The following is a 20,392-nucleotide window of genomic DNA, read 5'->3' on the forward strand; positions in this document are numbered from 1 at the left end:
TTTTGTATTTGTAATTAATTTAGAACAATTGTAGATTTTATTTTTCACTTTAACATTATGGACTTTTTTGTGTTAATCAGTGGCAAAAACTCCTAAATAAATCCATTTTGCTTCCATGTTGTAACAGAATAAAATGTGGAAAATTCCAAGGGGGGTGAATACTTTTGAGAGCCACTGTGTGTGTGTGTGTGTGTATATATATATATATATATATATATATATATATATATATATATATATATATAAATTTCATTGCATTGTAATATAATATTGCACCTTAATGGCAGATTGTCACTCCATACATAGATTTGGAGACAGGCAGAGGCACCTAAGTTACGCAGACAGTTGTCCATTTTGTAATGGATATATTTTTCTATAGTTATAGTTTAAGAGTCTGAATAATTTTATGTGCCACTCAAATCACTTGGTACTGTATTTCACAGTGTATTAAACTCCATTGGATCTAAACTTGAGTACAAATAATAGAAATTAAATTAAGTGGTTATACTTTAAAACAATTCAATTGGGAAAAGGTTAGGGTTAGTTATTCCAGTAGTTAGATGAACTCACTCCTTGATTTTGTAGGAGATTAATCACCTACAAGGAACCGGAGCAGCGCTGATAGGCTGAATGGCCTCCTCTCGTTTGTAGACTTTCTGTAGTGAGTCCAAGCATTCTCTCACTACCGTGCTAAAGCCTGGTGTGAAAGCACTGTTATGGTGAAGTGTGAGTGCATGTCCTGGATAAAAGGTGGTGGCTCTTCTCAGTCGTTCTCCTCCCCCTGTGTGGAGTCCTTGCTGCTCATGATCTGGTACACACTTTCCCTGAAGAAGCGGTCTCTTGTCAGCCTCCTCGCCGTGTCCCTCAACTCCTCCAGACTGTCCTCATCGCTTGTGGACACGATGAAGGACTGCGAGTGTCTCACTGCCAACAAACAGCACAGGGGTGACACCCAGGCCTTCTCTACAGCACAGGTTCTCATACATGATCCTTATCAACTGATTGTGGATAATGAACACATAAGCAAAAAAATTACAAGGGTATAGTGAATTACAGGATGTTTTTATACTGAGTTTGGTAATGATCACATTAAAGGCACTGAATCCTCTACTTTAATTGCAAGCTTTCTTTACATATTATGATTATGAACCTCTGCCACAAGTATCTCAAAAGTAATTAATTACACTAAATGAAAGCTTTACACTTTGAACTTGCATTATTCTGAGAAAAGCACAGTGTTCTTAATCATTCATTACTGTTTCTAGAAGGCTATTTGGCGTGTTTATTAAAGTCACACCAGTATATTTTACCACTGGGACAGTTTCAGAGTAAGCCTAACAATCTTTGATTTCCAAGGGGAAAGTAATTAAAACTGCATAGCCAGGATGGTCAAGCTGTTTCAAAATTAAATAATGTTGTTATTATTGCCCTCTAGCTCTGCTATCTGATCAGCCCCCCCTCCCAGGTATTGTATATCAGCCCCTCTCTCCAGGCAGTGTATATCAGCCCCCCCTCCCAGGTAGTGTATATCAGCCTCTCTCTCCAGGCAGTGTATTTATAGAAATAAAGTACAGGTACGTGTAGCTGAAAACCAAACTGTGGGTGGTGTGACAAAAGGAACATGGCTCTAGCTTATTGGTTGATCAGGGCGAACCCACCTTTCCACCTAACCTTTATTGTACTACCTTGTAAATACCTGTCCCCCTTTCTTTGTTACACCAACTGAGATGGCTCTAGGTTATTGGTTGAAAGGGAAACCACCCTGTCTCTCTGTAATGGTATAATAACTGTATGCTAATTCTGTATGGGAGAACACTGCTCGGGCTTCCTAACACTGGTGTGTTGAGCTGTTCTCGTTTGCTCAAACTAATAAAGCTTTATATCTCTGAATACCTGGTGCAGTTGGCTCTTTTAGTTGCGGACCTGAAAAGTTCCACGACACCAGGCATATGTCAGCCCTTCTCTCCAGGCAGTGTATATCAGCCCCACTTTCCCAGGCAGTGTGTATTAGCCCCTCTCTCCCAGGCAGTGTATATCAGCCCTTCTCTCCAGGCAGTGTATATCAGCCCCACTCTCTCCCAGGCAGAGTGTATCAGCCCCTCTCTCCCAGGCAGTGTGTATTAGCCCCTCTCTCCCAGGCAGTGTATATCAGCCTCTCTCTCCCAGGCAGTGTATATCAGCCCCACTCTCTCCCAGGTAGTGTGTATCAGCCCTTCTCTCCAGGCAGTGTACGTCAGCCCCACTCTCTCCCAGGCAGTGTGTATCAGCCCTTCTCTCCAGGCAGTGTATACCAGCCCTGTACTCACGCAGTCCCCCGTTCCCGGACGCTTTGCGTTGGATCCTGCAGCTCTTTATCCGACGGGCTGTAGCCTTGTGGATGTACACTGAGTTCTTCATGATGACTGGCAGCTTTGCATCAATCTCAGCATTTCTGATGCACTCCTCAAAGAACCCTGCCGAAACAGAACACAAATCTGTCTGAGTTTTAAAATAGATACTTAAAGGAATACCTCATTCATGATATTTCATTTTGTATTTCTTTATACTTTTCACGATATGTGTTCTTAACCATAATTTCCTTCTGTGTCTGCACTCAGAGATTTGGCATGTTTAATAAAGGCACCAGAATATTTTAGGCAATTTATTTCTCCTTTGTCTAAAGAAAAACTTACTTTTTCAGAGGAGAACCGCTAGTGCCCCCTAATGGTCATTTTTTAGAGTGGTTTCATTTGATAAAAGTCCACCTTGCTCAGAGACTGTGCCTCAAAGGTTAAATACAATGGTAACTTTATTACACATGCTAAACATTCAAAAGTGCAGAAATAAAACATGATGATAATACACATGATCATTTTTTCAAAAAGAATGTTACAAATGTTTTACTTCTTAATTGAATCAAATAAAATATCCTGATCCCTTTTCTATCATTGTAGGGATTTAACTGTCATCCGCTCAGCATTTCATTCTTGTTTCTTCTCTTTTTATTGTATCGTGCAGTTCATTGTTGAATACACAATACACTGTATGTGTGTGTGTGTGTGTTTGTATATATACAAACAGTCCCCCCCATGCCCCCCTTACTCTTGAGATGGCTGACATCCCCCTTCATGCGCTCCTCTCTCTCCCGGGAACGCTCCAGTGAGTTCAGCCCCTGCTCCAGACTCCTCAGGGCCTCCTCTGCAAGCTTCAGCCTGCGCTCTAGCTCCATGCGAGCCTTCATCTCTGTCTGGAGGGAGGAGGGCAATCAACAATCAGCAATCAGCGATCAGCATTCAACAATCAGCAATCAGCAATCAGCAATCAGCAATCAGCAATCAGCGATCAGCAATAAAACAATCAGCAATCAGCAATCAGTGACCAACGGTCAGCAATCAACAATCAGCAATCAGCAATCAACGATCAGCGATCAGCAATCAGCGATCAGCAATCAACAATCAGCAATTCGCAATCAGCAATCATTGGCCAACAATCAGCAATCAGCAATCAGCAATCAGCGATCAGCAATCAGCAATCAGTGATCAACGATCAACAGTTCATTTTATCTGTGACAGCCTGGACAGGAATTCAGTCACTATCTCACTGCCTAAACCTTTTTGTAGGAACTGAGCGGAGCTAATCTAGTCCCAGCAATGACGAGCGCTGGTCTGCCTGGGTTGGAGCTGGTAGTTTGCTGGTCATGCTTGTTCAAGTTTGTTAACAAGTTGACGAATCAGGTTCTATAAACTAAAAAGTCAGTTTAAAGTGCCTTTACTGTAAACTTCTGAAGTCAATCAATTGTTGTCCGCACTCCTAAAAAGTCTAATCACTATCAACCTGTGTCTGTCTGTCTGCTCTACGTGGTTAACTGCTTTGATTTTGACCCAAACTTCACCAAACTTGTATTACACACTCCTAGACTTTTGATATTGCATTAGGCTATAAACCGATAAACTCTCCATTTCATACAAATATTTGTAACCTTTCAGGTACCGTGCAAATATTCCTCAATTAGGATGACCCTCGTATTGGCATGCACTGGTTTTGAAAACCTGCTTGGTACCCAGTATGAAACCAGTGAGGGAATGTTCCATGGTTTGACATTGTTTGCTGTGGATTTGCAGAAGACCAAAGGGTGGAAATGTTTCAATACTGAGAATCTGGTCATTGTGTTGTTGATTCCTTAGTTCTATTTCTATTCTGGATTTAAATTTATAGATGATTACATTAGCGTGTCCTTGGGCCATTGCCTTTCAAAACAGATCAATAGGGGCATGTCAGCTAATGGTCTGACCGTTTTAGAAAGAGCAAGCTAGCCTTCTTTTTGTGTTTACGATCACTTTGCCATTAATGTTTCAGGCACCAGTCCAGGGTTTATAAACTAGAAAACATTAACCATATTGACCCTGGAGTTATCAAAAGATGACCACGTGCCCACGCAGACAGTCAGACAGTGATCTGATCTTCATTGACCACGCAGACAGTCAGACAGTGGCACTGCTGTGGTCCTGCACTAAGGGACAATGGTAGCACAACAGCAGCTACAATGCTCTGAGTCAGCAATTGGTGGAATGGTACAACTGTATGATACTGTTGTACCATCAGTATGCTAACTATATCCCAAATGATTTTCAATGGTTAAGCGGACAGGAAGACAGTGGCACCACAATGGCACTTTGGTGGTTCTTTACTAAGGGTCAGGGCAGCTACAATGGTAGGAAGCATCCTTTGCTAGAATAGTGCATTTTCATACTTTGACAAACCAACAGATTTACTACAGTATGAACCTCAATGCAAACTGCTGGCAATGCTAGCAGACTAATTCCAGTGTGCAGTGCAGCTCCATTTTGATGTTGTTTAGCAGTCTGAAATCAAGGGGTACATCTATTATAGTAGTTACATAATACACAAGTGGTCACCAATAAACATAGAAGAGGGAGGTATTCAGTTCACACACTATTAGTAGGGCAGCATTTTAAAAAAAATGGCTTATTTCACAGTATTTCACGGTCTAAAAATAAGTATTTCAAGATGTTTCACGATTAAATGTAATATTTTAAAGACATTCTATTTTCACCATCAATGAATTATCAAACAAAATAAAAACAAAAATGTAAAAACAACAACAGATTTGGGAAATGTCCCCTTCTTGTACTGGACTGAGCGATCTTTAGCAGAAATATTTCCTATCTTTGATGCAGCTGGTGCCTTTTTCATTGAAGACATTTTAAGCAAACTAAACAGGCTGCCAGGCTCCTAAATACAGCGTAACATGTTTGCTGTATTAATTTTTGAGTGATATAAAAAGATGTATCTTTACACTACTCTTTAAAAAACAGGGAACTAAACATTGTTATTCGTGATAACCATAAAAAAAACACAGCCTTAACTATTAGGGACTGCTTCTGTTTAATTTGACTCCTTGCATTCTTCCATTTCTCTGGTCCTACTCCGCTTGCTGTTAACAGATTCATTATCACATTGGTTGCTGAAGTATGAAAAACAATATACTGTAATTACAAACCTCAAAAGGTGATGTGATTTTTACACAGGTGGGGATTGTACTCTGTTTTTAATGGTGGTTTTGTATAGCTGGATATAGATTTAGTGTTTGAAGTTATAGGAGAGGAGAGGGTAGAAATAGTGGAAAGGTAAGCAGGACATTGTGAGAGGAGCTGAGGTGAGCTGAGCCAGCTGTTTACCTTGAGATCTGCCTCAGTCTGCTGCTTCTCGGCTGTCAGCTCATGGAGGGAGACCTGCAGTGCCTTCGACTGCGAGGAATAAAACTCACGCTCCACCTGCAGCGCGTGGGCTCTCTCCTCTTTGTGCTTCAGCCTGGACATAGAGAGAGGAGTGACGACGGGAGTGAAAGGTTTCAAAATGAAGGTAAACATGGAATTAAGACCAGACCATGTTTCAAATCTTAACAATGCTCTTTATTAGTTATTAAATAGCAAACATTGCAATCTATATTGAACATTATTGTGTTGATACAGTATGTGCCACTAGCATTAACAGAAATAGGGCAATTGACCAAGCTGCCTTTGCAGACACAATTTTACACCATGGGATATTATCCCTTTCAATAATGAATAACACTTCAATGTGGAGGGGGTAATCAATCAATGATGAATGGTCATGTATCCTTCTGAAACCATTACACACCTTTCATACTTTGTAATGACTTGGCATATCAGCCCATTGAATTGAATGGAGAGGCAAAGGCTGGACATGACTTGGTAACCTCATGGTTCAAAACTTTGTCTAGATTCTTTTCTTTTTGTTTGTCCATCTCTTATACCTGGCCAGTTCCAGGACCCTCTGTCACTCATCTTCTCCCTCTTCCTCTCTCACTCACCTCTCCTCGGCCTGGACCTTTTCCTCTTGTAGTTTCTGCATCTTCTCCTCGATTTGCCTCAGGTTGCCGTGGAGATTCCCGCCTGTACGGCTCTGATTGGTCGGCTGCTGCCAGGGCTGCGGCTGCTCATCATTCTTCTTCAGCAGGGCCAGGGTCCTCTGTTTCTCCTGGGACAGGTCCTGGCAGGGGAACATAGTTCAGGAGATAGATATTCTTAGCTTACTGTCTTGTTTTCGTTGAAAATAAAGTTTTGATTGGGATCTTGCTGGTTCAAATTTTTTTTTTTTTTAAAACATGGCGATTCAACATATATTAGAAAAAAATATAGGATTTACATTAAATCCAGGGGAAAAAAAACACCTGTTAAAACATTACTGCTTTTTTTTACACTTGTCGACCCATACACGGAAGCAGCCATTTTGGTTCTGTTCACTGCAGTTTCACTGACACACCGTCACTTCAAACATCATTTTTCAAAAGTCCCAGAGTGATCATCAATGGTTCATTTCAAAGGTAAGAACTTGAACTAATTAGCTGTCCTTAATGTATTTATTTAGAATGTTCTATCTTTTAAAAAAAAAAAAATGCGCACCGATGTGTTACACCAGGGCTGACAAATCACACTCCTGGGGGGTCATTCCTCTCCAGGTTAAACTACTATAATTACTTACTTCGAGGGTCTGGATGAAGGTTTAATTGGTTCAATTAGACAATTTAGAACAGGGTTGGAACAAAGACCAGGAGTGGAAGAGCTAACTTTGGCCTCCCCCGAGTTCTTCTAATCAGTTTGCTTCAGAAGGCAGTGATGGTACTAATAAAGAACTAATAAAGAGCATTGTTAAGATTTGAAACATGGTCTGGTCTTAATTCTATGTTTACCTTCATTTTGAAACCTTTCACTCCCTTCGTATAACCTTCCGTCATTTAAGAAACATGTTTTAGAAATAATTTGTGCCTATTTGTAAGCCATTGGTGTTTATATACAGTATGTATATTTCCTTTATATTTTTTACAATTTGTTGCAGTAAATGTGTCCAGAGTGAGAAACCTTCAAAAGGAATTTGCCGCAGATCTCTCCTGTTTCTGAGTGTGTGTTTGACAGGCCCTCACCTCCAGAGTGCTCTGCAGTGACTCAGTCAGACAGTGCAACTGTTTCTTCTCAGCCTCGACCGCCTTCAGTGACTGGCCACTCAGGTCCAGCTCGCTGAACAGGACAGATTCCAATGTTAGTTTTGTTATTATTGTTATTTCTGCTAATATTTGCTAATTGCTCTGGTTTGTTCATAGTAATGCACTAGGACTGTACTGGGCTGGATCCATTCTCTATACAGGTTTCCGATCAGAAAAGCATAGCAAAGTATAGTAAAGCATAGTGAAAGTGTAGTAAAGCATAGCAAAGTGTAGTAAAGCATAGTGAAAGTGTAGTAAAACAGGGGTAAAGTAGGGGGCCTTGAGGAGGTTTGAAGGGGTCCTGCAAAAATAAACCAGAGAATGAGTTATTTTCCCTGCATGCTTATGACACACTGAAACCTATTAGCATCAGCATGTCATGAGCATATGCAGAAATAAACACATTCTCAGGTCACCTAACACGTTCTTTATTGTGTAGGTGATTAAAGCACAAGAGATGCTGATGCCTCTTGATATGGACGGACATAAGACTGTACACCTCTTGAGTGAATGATCCTGCCAACTACGCCAAATGTAACAGGGCGGTCTCTGCTCGCATAGTGTAACAAAAAGCATGGAAACACTACAAAATGACCTTGCAAAGAGTGGTAAACCTCTATAGGGGGTAAAGGGAGGGGTTACCATTTGATCTGTTCTTGCTCCGTTCTCAGATCCTGCACCACTTCCTCAAAGCGCTGCTTCTCCTTCCCCAGCACCTGGTTCAGCCGCTCCAGCTCCTGCAAACACAGCCTGGGTCACACCCGCACACTGCTCCCAGCATATCACACAGTTATTAGAAAAGTTTCTACTCTTGTTATAGCTATTATGTGACAAGTGCTGTAGATTTTCCTTTTTTAAAGCACTTGGATTTTATGATTTAGACAGACAAAAATAAACGTTTTAGTATTTATCAATTTAGAACTGCTAAGCAGTGGTTCTGTTCTGAGTCTGAATTCAATGGAATCAGTCATTCAGTGGCATGCTGCGCTGTGCTGTGAAAGGGACCTTGTGTGATGTTTGTTTATCCACACTGTATTGTGTCAGGTTACTGCAGGATTACAGGATTTGGAATCCCATTGAAAGTGAATAGCAGAGATTCCATTTATCATTCTGTCTATAACTGTTTGTCAACACACTGTACAAAACTACAGTTTTAGAGTCCAAGGAGTACTACTGTAGAATGCGGAATGATATTTGATTGTGCATTAGTACACTGAAGAAGGCACACGCCTTCATTGTTAAAACAGGAATGATCTTCATCTAAGTTTCAATATTACCCACCTCCTTCTGTTCCCTCTGCGAACACAGCTCCTCAGTCTCCTCCATCAATTTATCTACAAACGCAAACAAAAAGCACTCCCTCAGTCCAATTACACAGTTACTATTGATTCTCATTGTTTATGAGCTGTAAATATTCTCTGGGGGCTCAACAAACAAGTTATTTTACAGAAGGGTTTATGCTAGTGCAGACGTTGTTTTTCTATAACCCTTGAGAGAATCCAATTCCAATTATTTTAAAACTTCTTTAGAAGTTACGGGGGAGACCAGCATACTATGTATTCATGTGGATCTACTTTTTCACAAAACTTCAAATGTTTGTCTTTCCTGACTGCTGCTGTTTGTGTATTCTCGCCAGGACCCTCTGAAAACGAGGCTTCGATCTCAATAGGTTAAATTCCTCAATTCAGTTCTGGATTATTTATGTTGAGCTGAAGACTACGAAATTAAGTTACGTAGTTAAAAAAGGCACATCTCTATTTAGTATACATGAGAACAGGACAACATTTGTTGGCAGAGAATTACCCACGAACTATACTGAAAAAGCATCTGTCACTAATTCACTGTTTTCAATATTTCATGTTTTTTTTTTTTATGTCAAATAACGAGGAAGAATTATAGTAAATGGAAAACAATATCTGCGTGATGCCACGTTATTTAAAGTAAAGATCCAGCAGACAATCCCCTCAGACTCTTTCCTTGGCCATTGTACCATGCTATTACCTTTATATTTGTATAGCATTCTCTATATAAACTGTATAGAGGGTTAAGAAGGGACAGTATTCCTATGGAGGTACACGCCCTAATCGAATGCTGGCTCCCCTTACCCAGATACTCCTGCTTCTCTTTAGCGAGCTGCAGCCCCTGGGCCTCCAGACTCTCAATCATGGCCTCCCCCAGCTGGGCGTTATTCCAGGTCCTGGGGGGGAGGAGAAAAAGGAGAAAGCACCCGGATGAGACGTGGGCTACAAGGCTACAAGCCAGCATTGATGCAGGACAGCTCCACAGTGAAGCACCACCTCCTTTCCAGAGGAGTCTTGATCCATTACATTGGAATTGACTAACCCTGGAAGCAGTGGTGCTCTTCTGCAGGTATACATAGCTTTGAATCAATGAAGCCCTGTGTCCATGCCAATGCAAGTGCCATCATCCATTTAGGGCTTTCTATGTCCCTTATCTTTAGTTGACTGGAAAGTATTCAAATAGAAAGAGACCTGTGAATCGTACATTCACAAAGACACACCACAGGCCCAACTCAATTGTGCTTGGAAAAAGAGTTTTATGAAGATAGAAATTAATGCATTGAACAAAACAAACACACACACACACAAACACACACACCAAACCCTGGGACTCAAGCCCATGTTAAGCAGCTTACTCTGTGCAATGAAAGCTTAACCTTTAAATCTTTTTTTAAATGAATCCATCTATCCAGGTCTTTCACTTTGCAGGGCCTGGACACCAGCAAACCTCACTGCATTTGATATGCAAATTGGAATCCCCTGGCATGTTTTCTGTAATGTCTCCCTGTTTCCAGTCAGTTTAAGTCCCGGTGTGCAGGACTAGAAACCTGATAAAGGTCTGATAGTAGGTGCTTGGTTGGCAGGGACAAGATGAAGGGACAGTCTCAGCAGTGATTCTGAGACACATCTTTCGAGTATCGTGATCACTGACGAATGGTCACTAATTCCTCCAGAATGTTTTAAACACCTTGTAACATGGTCTCGTGGCAGGTGTTACATTTTCTCAGTGGCTTTCAAACTCTGCTGAAATATCCCCCTCATCATTATAACCTGCCCCCCAGTTTGAAAAGCTGAATGAACTGATCCCTTCACCCCTCCCCTCCCATCCTGCAGAGCACTCTGCAAAGCTGCAGTGTCACTGCTCTCCAGGATTGATTCTGCCATGTCATCATGATTCAGGGTCTCTTAGATAACTGAGGTTATTGACGATCATTATCAATAGCTGCTCTGCACCCTGGAGAGATGTGTTTGTATAAAGATATATATTTAAATATGATTTGACTTTTGTAGAACGTCAGGTTAAAGCATAGGTATTTCTATATAAATTTAATATATAAAAAATGTGTCAGCTATTCTTGTGAAGAACCAAAAGATTGCAAATCAATACAAGGGGGATCGGTAATAATGATAATAAAGCTAATAAGAAAGTGACGCATATTTTATGACCCCTGAAGTTGGCGATTCTAATCTTTTTAATTAAGGACCCAGAGTAAGAAAACCGTACTGATAGGACTCTTACACTTTGCCTGACTCCTGCAGTAGTTCCAGCCACTGTACCTGCTCAGACTCGGACTCAGCAGCCAGAACGATGTTACCCTGGAGACAAAGAGGTGAGGAAGACTTGAGGGAGACTACACAGAGACAGGCGGACAGACGACAGACAGGCAGATCCCACCCCCTTGCACAGGTGTCTAATTAACAGAACGTCTCCCTTTCAAAGAAAAACTGTAATGATTGCACAAGTAACATGGGCTCGCTGACATTTTAATTGCAGGTTGATTTGTTTTGTTAACTGAATCCACCAGTGCAAGTATGTTGCAAGTTCTACCTATTAGAAAAGTTTCTACTAAAAGATGAATTTCTGAAGGGAGTTAGCAAATATGAAAATCTTATACAAAATCACCACTTCAAAAAATGTACCTTTAGGAGTCTTTTCAGAAGCAGTATAACGCAGTATAGTGTGCTATATAAAATTGCGCTGTACTGTCTGAACAATGCTTGATGCCATTATATAGGATATTCACTGATGGCTTTAATGCTCACATGGAAGTCTTCATGAGAGATGGTCATGGCAAAGGGCATGCTGGCCTGCTCTTTGGGCTCCACAAGACACCCTCCCAGGGGAATCACACCCTGAAATGAGAGAGACGTCGAGGGAGGGGAGAGAGAGAGAGAGAACACTCAGATTCTGAAGCTAACACTCAGATTCTGAAGCTTTTCACTCCACTATCCCAGCACATAAGAAATTAAGTAAGACAAACGCCTCAGAGTGTTGTTTTTGGTTTGATATCTTTATCTAGCAATGTGAACAAGTGTGTTCCAGTGTTTTTGATGTGGACCACTGCAGAATGTCTGCGTGCTGGTCACAATACTTTCCACACAACTGTGTGGACACTGCAGTTGGTCAATGCAGGTACCCTATATCTTGTGAAGTCACCACTAAGAGCCTTCTGCTTTCCCACAGTTGTTGCTGAATAGTTGCACACAACTCTCACACAGTTTACATCCCCTACACTCCTTTTTAAAAAGAAAAAAATGATTAATAAATAAACTCATTATTTTAAACTACTTTTTAACATCATACGTGATTCATTTTATGTATTTAACACATCAGTTTAAGTCCTGTGACAGGATTGAAAGGAGTCCCTGTTGTAATTAGCCCTCTCGACCACCAGCAGAGCTGTGTAGGGCTGACCGTGATTGGGTCAGGAGGCTGAACAGACTGGAAGTTTCGGGTCGGGTGGCCATCTTGGCCCAAGGCGGAACCATGTGGTCGCTGAGTCCCATCATTGCAATCAGCTGTGCTGTGCTCGTCGATTGGCTTGACGTGGGGCAGCACGTTGATTACAGGGGCAGGACTCGGGAGTATTTAGGCAGCGTGGTTTTGCCATTCGGTCTCCTTGTCCTGAACTGAAAACACAGAAGAGATGCGCTGTGCTTTGTTGTCTTGCTTTTACAAACCTGCTGTAATTCACAGAATCCTGAAGCTTTGGAAAACTCTGGAAAGCCCATTACAATCCCACAGAGCAGAAAGTGCCTCAGGCTGGTATCACTGCACAAACCGACAATTACACACCTCCAACTGCACTCAGGCTCACTGCAGTGTGTACATAATGATAAACCACCGAAACACTCCATTCTCAGCTCTCCAGCACTGTCATTACCCTGCACCCTAGTAGTGACTACAAGTCAAACACTCCATTCTCAGCTCTCCAGGGCTATCATTACCTTGCATCTTAATAATGAGCACTAGTCTAAACACTCTGGTGCACAATATTGATATTATGAATGTAATATTTATGTTTGTTATCAAAGTAAATGCAGATTTTTTTTTTATATATATACTGTACTAAAGCAACTATCAAGATTTAAAAAGTTAGGTATTCTTAACATTTACATTGATATCACACATGTTTGATTTGGTTTGGTTTGGTTCATTTTACAGGTAGGAACATTCAATAAATAAATGTATTTACTGCTTCCAAAATGTTGGTATGCATACAGAAAATGTTGAAATTTAATTCTAAAAATGATTCAGGGTAGAAACCTTGCGATAGAGCTGCGATAGTATTATTATAGTATCTTATTTAGAATTCCTTGACCCCACCCCCCACCCCTCCCTTGCTACCAGTGGTTTAGCCCACCTTGGGGTGAATGTTGAAATATTTGTTTGTCTCAAAGTTCTTCTTCTCGTTCTCCGCATAGTAAAGGAGGAAGCTGTCTTTGATGATGAAAAACCTGCAGGAGACACAGACAGACAGATGGACTCATTCTTTGATGATGAAAAACCTGCAGGAGACACAGACAGACAGATAGACTCATTCTTTGATGATGAAAAACCTGCAGGAGACACAGACAGACAGATAAACTCATTCAACCCACATGAGTTAACAGGGACTGAATTCAAAATGAATTACTTCAGAACTCATAGGAAGTGTATAACAAACTCAGATGTTATTCTTATGATATTCAGTCAGAATTCATTATGAATTCGCTGCCATTATTTGATAGTGTTACCAGTTAACTAGTCAGTTCAAAAGAAACTGCCTCTCAATAAAGGTGCACTATGATAACCCTTTCTCACAGCTCTTGGATTGTTTTTATTGTGGTTTTTTTTTTGTTTTCACAACTTTATTTTCAATAATCATTCTTTATTATTATTATTATTATTATTATTATTATTATTATTATTATTATTATTATTGCATATTTATTCGTAGCCTTTCATCGGAAAGTAGGTGTCTCAAACCTCGGTTTAAACAGAAAGAAGTCTTTCTTCATACGTTATAGTAGTTCATCGTTTTTAATGTTTCGTTATTATTATTATTATATATATATTATTTATTAAGTGTAAACAGGAAACTTATAACAATATCTATTTTGCAACACAACATTACATAAATAAGCAAATAAAATAGATAAAAACAATTAGATTTGTAAGTCAGGTTAAAAATCTTGATTAAAAATCTTGACCAATAAAAAAAAAAAAAAGGGAAATGAGTTCCACAATCTGGGGGCATTATAACTAAATGCACTTTCTCCTCAGCTTTTCATTGTTAGCTGACCTTAACGTACACAGAGTGTTATATGGGGACAGAATCTCTGTTAGGAAATGTGGTGCCAAGCCATTTAGAGCTGTATATGTGAATATTACTGTTGACAACACGTTTACTAACATGTCAACACATGTTGTTCATGTTGTTTAATAGTTTGTTAATACTGTATATACTAACCTATTTAAAACTAATAAATAAGATACAACACTATAAAAAGTGATGCAAAACACATGTAATGTCATTTGAATGATGTGATGGGGCTGACAGTCCCTAAACAGCAAACATTGGCAGAACCGTTTCAGTCTTCTTTATTAGTTTACAAATAGGTTACAATAAATTAAATGACCATTAACGAAATATGAATAGTATTTGTTAATGTGTTAGTAAACTAGTTAACAGTTAATAAACTAAAAGAAAATCTGTGACAAAGACAGAATGACTCTTGATGAAAAATCTTCCTCCCAACCTGTGATGGTGCTATGTAAAGGGAACAGAGTGCCCTGGACTGGGTGGCCATTCATTCCCAGGGTTAGATGGAAGTCGGCATTCTAGAAAGGGGGTGGAGCTACGGTACACTAAATCCTCAACCAAGGATAATGGGTGCATTCTTGGAGATCATTCTGTGCAGATTCTGTGCAGAATCTGATCAATTTAGCCAATGGGTGCGTTCACGGAGATCATTCTTAGAAGATCATTGGCTAAATTGATTAGATTCTGCATAGCATGGTTGTGTTCGTTAACCAAGGGGTCATGATTGACGGTACAAAAGGGGACGTAGCAAAGTGATCCGTTCCTTTGTGTGGTTAATGCTGAACCGGAAGGAAAATCTGTATTGTTGTCGAGAGTGTTTGGTTTGTTTTTGTCGTGTCTAATTATACTTGTTTGTTATTACTAGACTGCTAACATGACCCGGAGCTGTCAACACAGGCCAGCACTTACCCGAACTACACTGCACTATTGTTCACGATTAACTGTATTTTCACCATGAGCACTATAGCACTCACTCTGGACTTGTGGCTGTGTTTGTGTTAAGTGTGGGTGTTTAAGATCAGGACTGTTATTTCAGGACCAACCTGTGGATTAAAAAAGAGCAATAGACGTCTCTGTATTGCAATGTTATCATTATCTTTTGTCATCGGACCATTGGAATATACAAATAAACAGCATTGCACCTGGATTATTTTTGTCTGCTGTTTATTGATCACCGCAGCTCTCCTGCATTTTCCTCCTATTAACCACTTTGCCACAATTCCTTATAAAATAAAACAAGATCCTATGAATAGAAGTACTTGTTTTCTCTCCTCAATTTTTGTGTTGCATCCAATAGGCTCCCACCTGCACCTTCATAGTTTCCTGTGGTCAGCACAGAACTCAAAATGGTGGGTTCAAGTTAACTGAAACACAGGAAGGATATTATATTGAATATATATGAGACAGAATTATCAAGACACTAACATGAAAACTGTATTTTTTGAAAAAAGTGAAAATAAACTGTTATGGCAGGTTTCACAAACCCTGATCAGTACTAATCTTGGACTGACTATATGTTATTTTAGGTAAGGAAGTTCAAGACTAGTGCTAATCTGGGTTTTTGAAACCAGCTGTTAATGGTATAAAACAGGCATGCTGTTGAGTCCTGAAACATTCCGAGTCATTTTTTACATGCTTTAGAAATTCCTTGATACATTTGGCTTTTAGAGTAACGGCAGCAAAAACTGAGCTTTAAAAAACCAAACAAACTTGACTTAAACAAAAAGCCTTCAGCCTAACTTTAAAAAATATCAACTATCTCAGCATTCCAAATTCTGTTGGGAAGAGTACTACAGAGCTGCTAAAATCAAAGCTACATTGCACAGGCCTGTGTTAGTGTTAGAGTAATTGTACCGCAAAAGATATTCTAGCCCTTAGTTATCATGTGATAAGCCAATACCACATTGCAACTTGGACACAGAGAAAAGGTGTGCTGCAGTCAGCTTCAGTCTTTCACAAAGCCTTCTGTTTGGTTTGGTTTGGTTAAATAAACTGGTTGGAACATTAAATAAATGCATGTATTCATTTGCTTCTGAATGGTCAGCATCTAAAGCGTTGCTATGGTAAGACATCTTCCTCAAGGGATCGTGGTGCGTATGTTACCTTTCAGCAAGAACGTACAGTGTTTATAAAGAGTGTTTAAATTCGCTCTTTTGAGACAAAAAATATATGCCACCTTCCGAACGTGTTGGTATGTTCGGCATACCATCGTCAAGGGAAAGTCTGTTTGAAAACAAACAGTGGAGACACTGCTAGGCTTTTGATGCCATGGTAACTACAGTCACATATTTCTGTTTAAGTCTAATAATGTGCTTATGATGTAATTTCCTGCATAGTTAATGATGTAATGATCTATTCTGCTCTATTTAAACCTCCAGGTTTGGTATTGAGTGTATTTTTCAATGTATTTTCCTTTATTCTTCTGTATTGTACATGATCTTTTTATTTCTTCTAAAACTACAAATTGTAGATCATTCATGCTATGTTCATGTTTGTGAGGTTCATTTTCTTTTTGTTTCTCATATTTGAGAGGTGATTTCATATTCTTTGCCTGTCTCCTAATTATTTTATTTGATTACATTTTTGGCAAAATCTACCATAAACAAGGTTGCTATGAAGAAATGTGCAGTCCTAACATGTTAGATAAAAGGAAAACTTCTGGATTCACAGACTTAAGGTTTTACCAGCAATGCTAAATCGCTGGCCAGTTTGAACCCATTTGAGAGAAGGGATTGTACAGTGAATCTAGTTTGAATGTGATACAGTATGTCAGCTCCTCTCTGACTTGTCTCCCACGATAATAAGATTCACCTCCTGTGGGAGTGCTTGCTAATGTGTTTCAGTCTGCAGTATTTCCACCTGTGGAATCCATTTTCACTTGCAAGACCTCGGACTGCACACCACAGGAAGGGAAGAAGTGAATGCACCTCTCAATTAAAATGGAGCAGGTTTGTTTTGGCCCAGCTGGCTCCCTTGTCTGCCTTTCTCCTTAATGGTTTTTTGTTTGTCTCCTGTATATTATTTTAGATGAAATACAGTGAATATGTGAAATACCAATGCTATCCTTGGACTAAGAGGGAGGCTGTGGGGCTCTAGTGGTTAGAGTTGTAAGACTGGGAGGGAGACAATGTGGTCTAGTGGTTAGAGCTGAGGGACTGGGAGGGAGAGAGGCAGTGAGGCTCTAGTGTTTAGAGCTAAGGGACTCTTGTGGTTAGAGCTGAGGAACTGGGAGGGAGGGAGGAACCAGGGCTCTTGTGGTTTGAGCTGAGGTACTGGGAGGTAGGGAGACAGTGGGGCTCTTGTGATTAGATCTAAGGGACTGGGAGGTAGAGAGGCAGTGAGGCTCTTGTGGTTGAGCTGAGCTACTGGGAAGGAGGGAGGCATCGGGGCTCTAGTGGTTAGAGCTGAGGGACTGTGAAAGAGGGAGGCATCGGGGATCTTGTGGTTATAGCTGAGGGACTGGAAGGTAGGGAGACAGTTAGGCTCTTGTGAGTAGAGCTGAGAGACTGGGAGGTAGAGAGGCAGTGGGACTCTAGTGGTTAGAGCTGAGGGACTGGAAGGTAGGGAGGCAGTGGGGCTCTAGTGGTTAGAGCTGAGAGACAGAGACGGGAAGGGAGGAAGTGAGACTCTTGTGGTTGAACATAGCCACTGGGAAGGAGGTAGGCAGTGAGGCTCTTGTGGTTAGAGCTGAGGGACAGGGACAGGGACAGGGAGGGAGGAAGTGTGGTCTAGTGATTAGAGCTGAAAGACTGTAATCAGAATACAAGCCTAGACTGGCACTACAGCCAAAGAGTTCAACAGAAGACAAAAAAGTTTATATATATATATATATATATATATATATATATATATATATATATATATATATATATATACATACATACATACATACATACTATGGCCAAAAGTTTTGCATCACCCCATTGCTTCATAAAGTCAAATGAAACACGTTGAATAATGTTACGTTGTTACGTACCGCTTTGTAGTTTGCTATATACTTAATACAAAAAATGACAAAAACAATGTAACATTTCAAAATCTAACATGAAATACTGCAATAATATTATGGCTTCCTGTAGACTCTTGCAATATCATTTTGTAGTTTATTTGATTACTTTATGTTAAAGGAAAATAAATTATGGTCATAATTTTTTTTTTTTTTTTTAAATGATATCTCAATCCTGTATATATAGCCAAGCAAACTTCACAGTATAGGAATTACAAAAGGTTATATTACACATTTAAACAAAATACATATTAATAAGAACAACATATTTATAAGGAAGCTAATCTTTAAATAACAAAACCAATGATATTTAATTTACTATCCGAACACAAAGCCTCACAGAAAGCCCTGTCCAGCCCTGTCCTGTACTGTACTGCCCCCTACCTCTTTGACCACTTGGTCGACGGGCGTCCGAAGGGCTTCTTCCACAGCACCCCATAGAGCTGCACCTTGGTGCTGATGTCCAGCGCATCTGTGTCAGTCTGGTCCATGGACAGAGATGGGGAGATGGAGGTGGATTTGGAACTGAACATAACAGGATGCTCCGAGAGATATACAGAGAGAGAGAGAGAGAGAAATAGGGACAGCAAATCACTAACTCAGCCAGGCAGACCAAATCAGCTGCCAACAATGCTGGAAGGCAAAGCCAGAGGAGAGAGAGAGAGAGAGAGGGGGGGGGGGGGGGGGGGGGGGGGGGGGGGGGGGGGGGGGGGGGGGTGGGGGGGGGGGTGGGGGGGGGGGGGGGGGGGGAGAGGGAGAGGGGAGGATTGAGGGAGGGATGGAGGGAGGGAGGGAGGGACGGAGACACCAACACAGATGAGAAAGGGAGCTGAGCTGTGAGCACTTTGTTTTTTTCTTTTAAATTTATACTTTTACTTGTTTTAATTTTTTTTTTTAGTGTTTCAAGGTTGCGCCAATGAGGCCCAACTGTCTGGGAAAGCCACGAGCAATGTCAGGGAGAGAGAGTGAAAGAGAGGGAGAGAGAGAGAGAGAGAGAGAGAGAAAGCTGATGTATGTGAAAGGCAGGTCAATAGACTTCTCCGCTCTTCACTCTCTGCTCTCTCCTGCCAGTAAATGTCCTTTTTTTAGACTTCCTGGTGCAGCTGTACAATAACGGAATCGCCCAAGGGTGAATCAGTGCTGCTGTTAACTCTCTGAACAGACCAATCAAGGGAAATCTTGGACAGCACAGGCTGTGTTTCAAGCCATAGCAGCTAACAGAAGAATTGCATAAATACCACCAGCCATGCACTTCCATTCACTATATAGGTCTTCTTTAAAGAAAAGTGTTATAGCAAAACCTTTTTTTTAAAACATGTTATATGCTACTACACCAGGTTAAAGGAAGTCCTCAGTTTGTCTGCCCTGCCTTCCAGGAAATATGTTTCACTTCCTGAGTCATTTCACCTAAGCACTGTCAAAGCTAACTGATATGTCTTTAACTTTGTACCAGATATCATGTTGAAAAATGAAAATAAATGTTTGCTAAAACACATATTCTGTGTTTAAACAATAACTCTGTTTTCACCCTATCAGTTAATAAGTGGTTTGCAAGTGGTCTCTTACTGTTAGAGATGTCACCTTGTGCTGCTATATACTGTAATAAGAGATAACTCATGAATGTATTATAAATCAACAAAACAACAGTGTTTCTTTGTCGTTTTTTTCACTTTACAATATTGCCGTTTGCACAATGAACAGGGTGACATCTGTACACAAGATGTGCTGGAATTTTGATTAATTATTTACAGTGACTGGTTGATTTATAATCTCAGACACAGGCCTGTATTTCTGTTCTCTGCAGTCTTCATCCCTGGGCTTTCAAAACATCAAACCACACTGCAGACAATGCCTGTGGGTGACCATGGTACTGCCAGCACTCTCCTTGTGGGACAGCAGCAGTCAGATTCAGTGAAGCCTTCTCATGATGCACTAGGACAGACAGCACTCAACACCCCCACACTGCCCTCTGTTGGTAGGATGTGGTACTTCAGTTAGTCATCAGAATGGCCCTGTGGGATAATTTGGGGTATGCTTGTGCGTGACTTGTCAAACTGATCATACAAAGCAGTGCTGACTTGCATGGAAAACATGACAGTACTTTTTCAACAGGGGCTTCAGGGTGTCATTTTAGCAGACCATGTTTGACAAAACATCGAGACGTTCCCAAAAAAACAAAAAACAAAAACAAAAACAAAAACAAAATCTGTTAGCGCTGCTGTCATTTTCAACAACCACCCGATAGATGTAGAGTAAGTACTTGCATTTTGCTATT

The 20,392-nt window shown here is 40.5% G+C and overlaps 2 protein-coding genes across 2 annotated transcripts in view; one reads left to right on the forward strand and one right to left on the reverse strand.

Moving 5' to 3' along the window:
* LOC121324935 (coiled-coil domain-containing protein 177-like) overlaps nucleotides 1-13,600 on the forward strand; it is a 31,009-nt gene extending 17,409 nt beyond the window's left edge. The window contains exon 3 of the mRNA XM_041267142.1: nucleotides 13,231-13,600. The gene's annotated coding sequence lies outside the window, so the exon portion shown is untranslated. The remainder of the gene's footprint in view (nucleotides 1-13,230) is intronic.
* Nucleotides 201-18,755, reverse strand: LOC121324936 (pleckstrin homology domain-containing family D member 1-like). The gene is made up of 13 exons (XM_041267144.1): nucleotides 18,502-18,755; nucleotides 13,170-13,263; nucleotides 11,569-11,658; nucleotides 11,045-11,121; nucleotides 9,610-9,701; nucleotides 8,786-8,838; nucleotides 8,147-8,241; nucleotides 7,445-7,538; nucleotides 6,335-6,513; nucleotides 5,679-5,811; nucleotides 3,082-3,226; nucleotides 2,307-2,453; nucleotides 201-924 (listed from the first exon to the last, which is right to left on the reverse strand). Exons 1-13 carry the CDS (start codon nucleotides 18,648-18,650, stop codon nucleotides 764-766), a joined length of 1,509 nt encoding a protein of 502 aa, XP_041123078.1. The 5' UTR covers nucleotides 18,651-18,755; the 3' UTR covers nucleotides 201-763.
* Between the last annotated feature and the right edge of the window lie 1,637 nt (nucleotides 18,756-20,392).

This window comes from Polyodon spathula, chromosome 12 (genome assembly GCF_017654505.1).
Source record: "Polyodon spathula isolate WHYD16114869_AA chromosome 12, ASM1765450v1, whole genome shotgun sequence".
Classification (NCBI taxonomy): domain Eukaryota; kingdom Metazoa; phylum Chordata; class Actinopteri; order Acipenseriformes; family Polyodontidae; genus Polyodon; species Polyodon spathula.

Coding starts and splice junctions, on each gene's coding strand:
- LOC121324936 (XM_041267144.1), bottom strand. CDS start 18,650: ATGTTCAGTTCCAAATCCACCTCCATCTCCCCATCTCTGTCCATGGAC. Junction 7,539..8,146: donor GAGCAAGAACAGATCAAATG/GTAACCCCTCCC, acceptor TGTCCTGTTCAG/CGAGCTGGACCTGAGTGGCC. Junction 2,454..3,081: donor GGATGTCAGCCATCTCAAGA/GTAAGGGGGGCA, acceptor CTGTTTCGGCAG/GGTTCTTTGAGGAGTGCATC.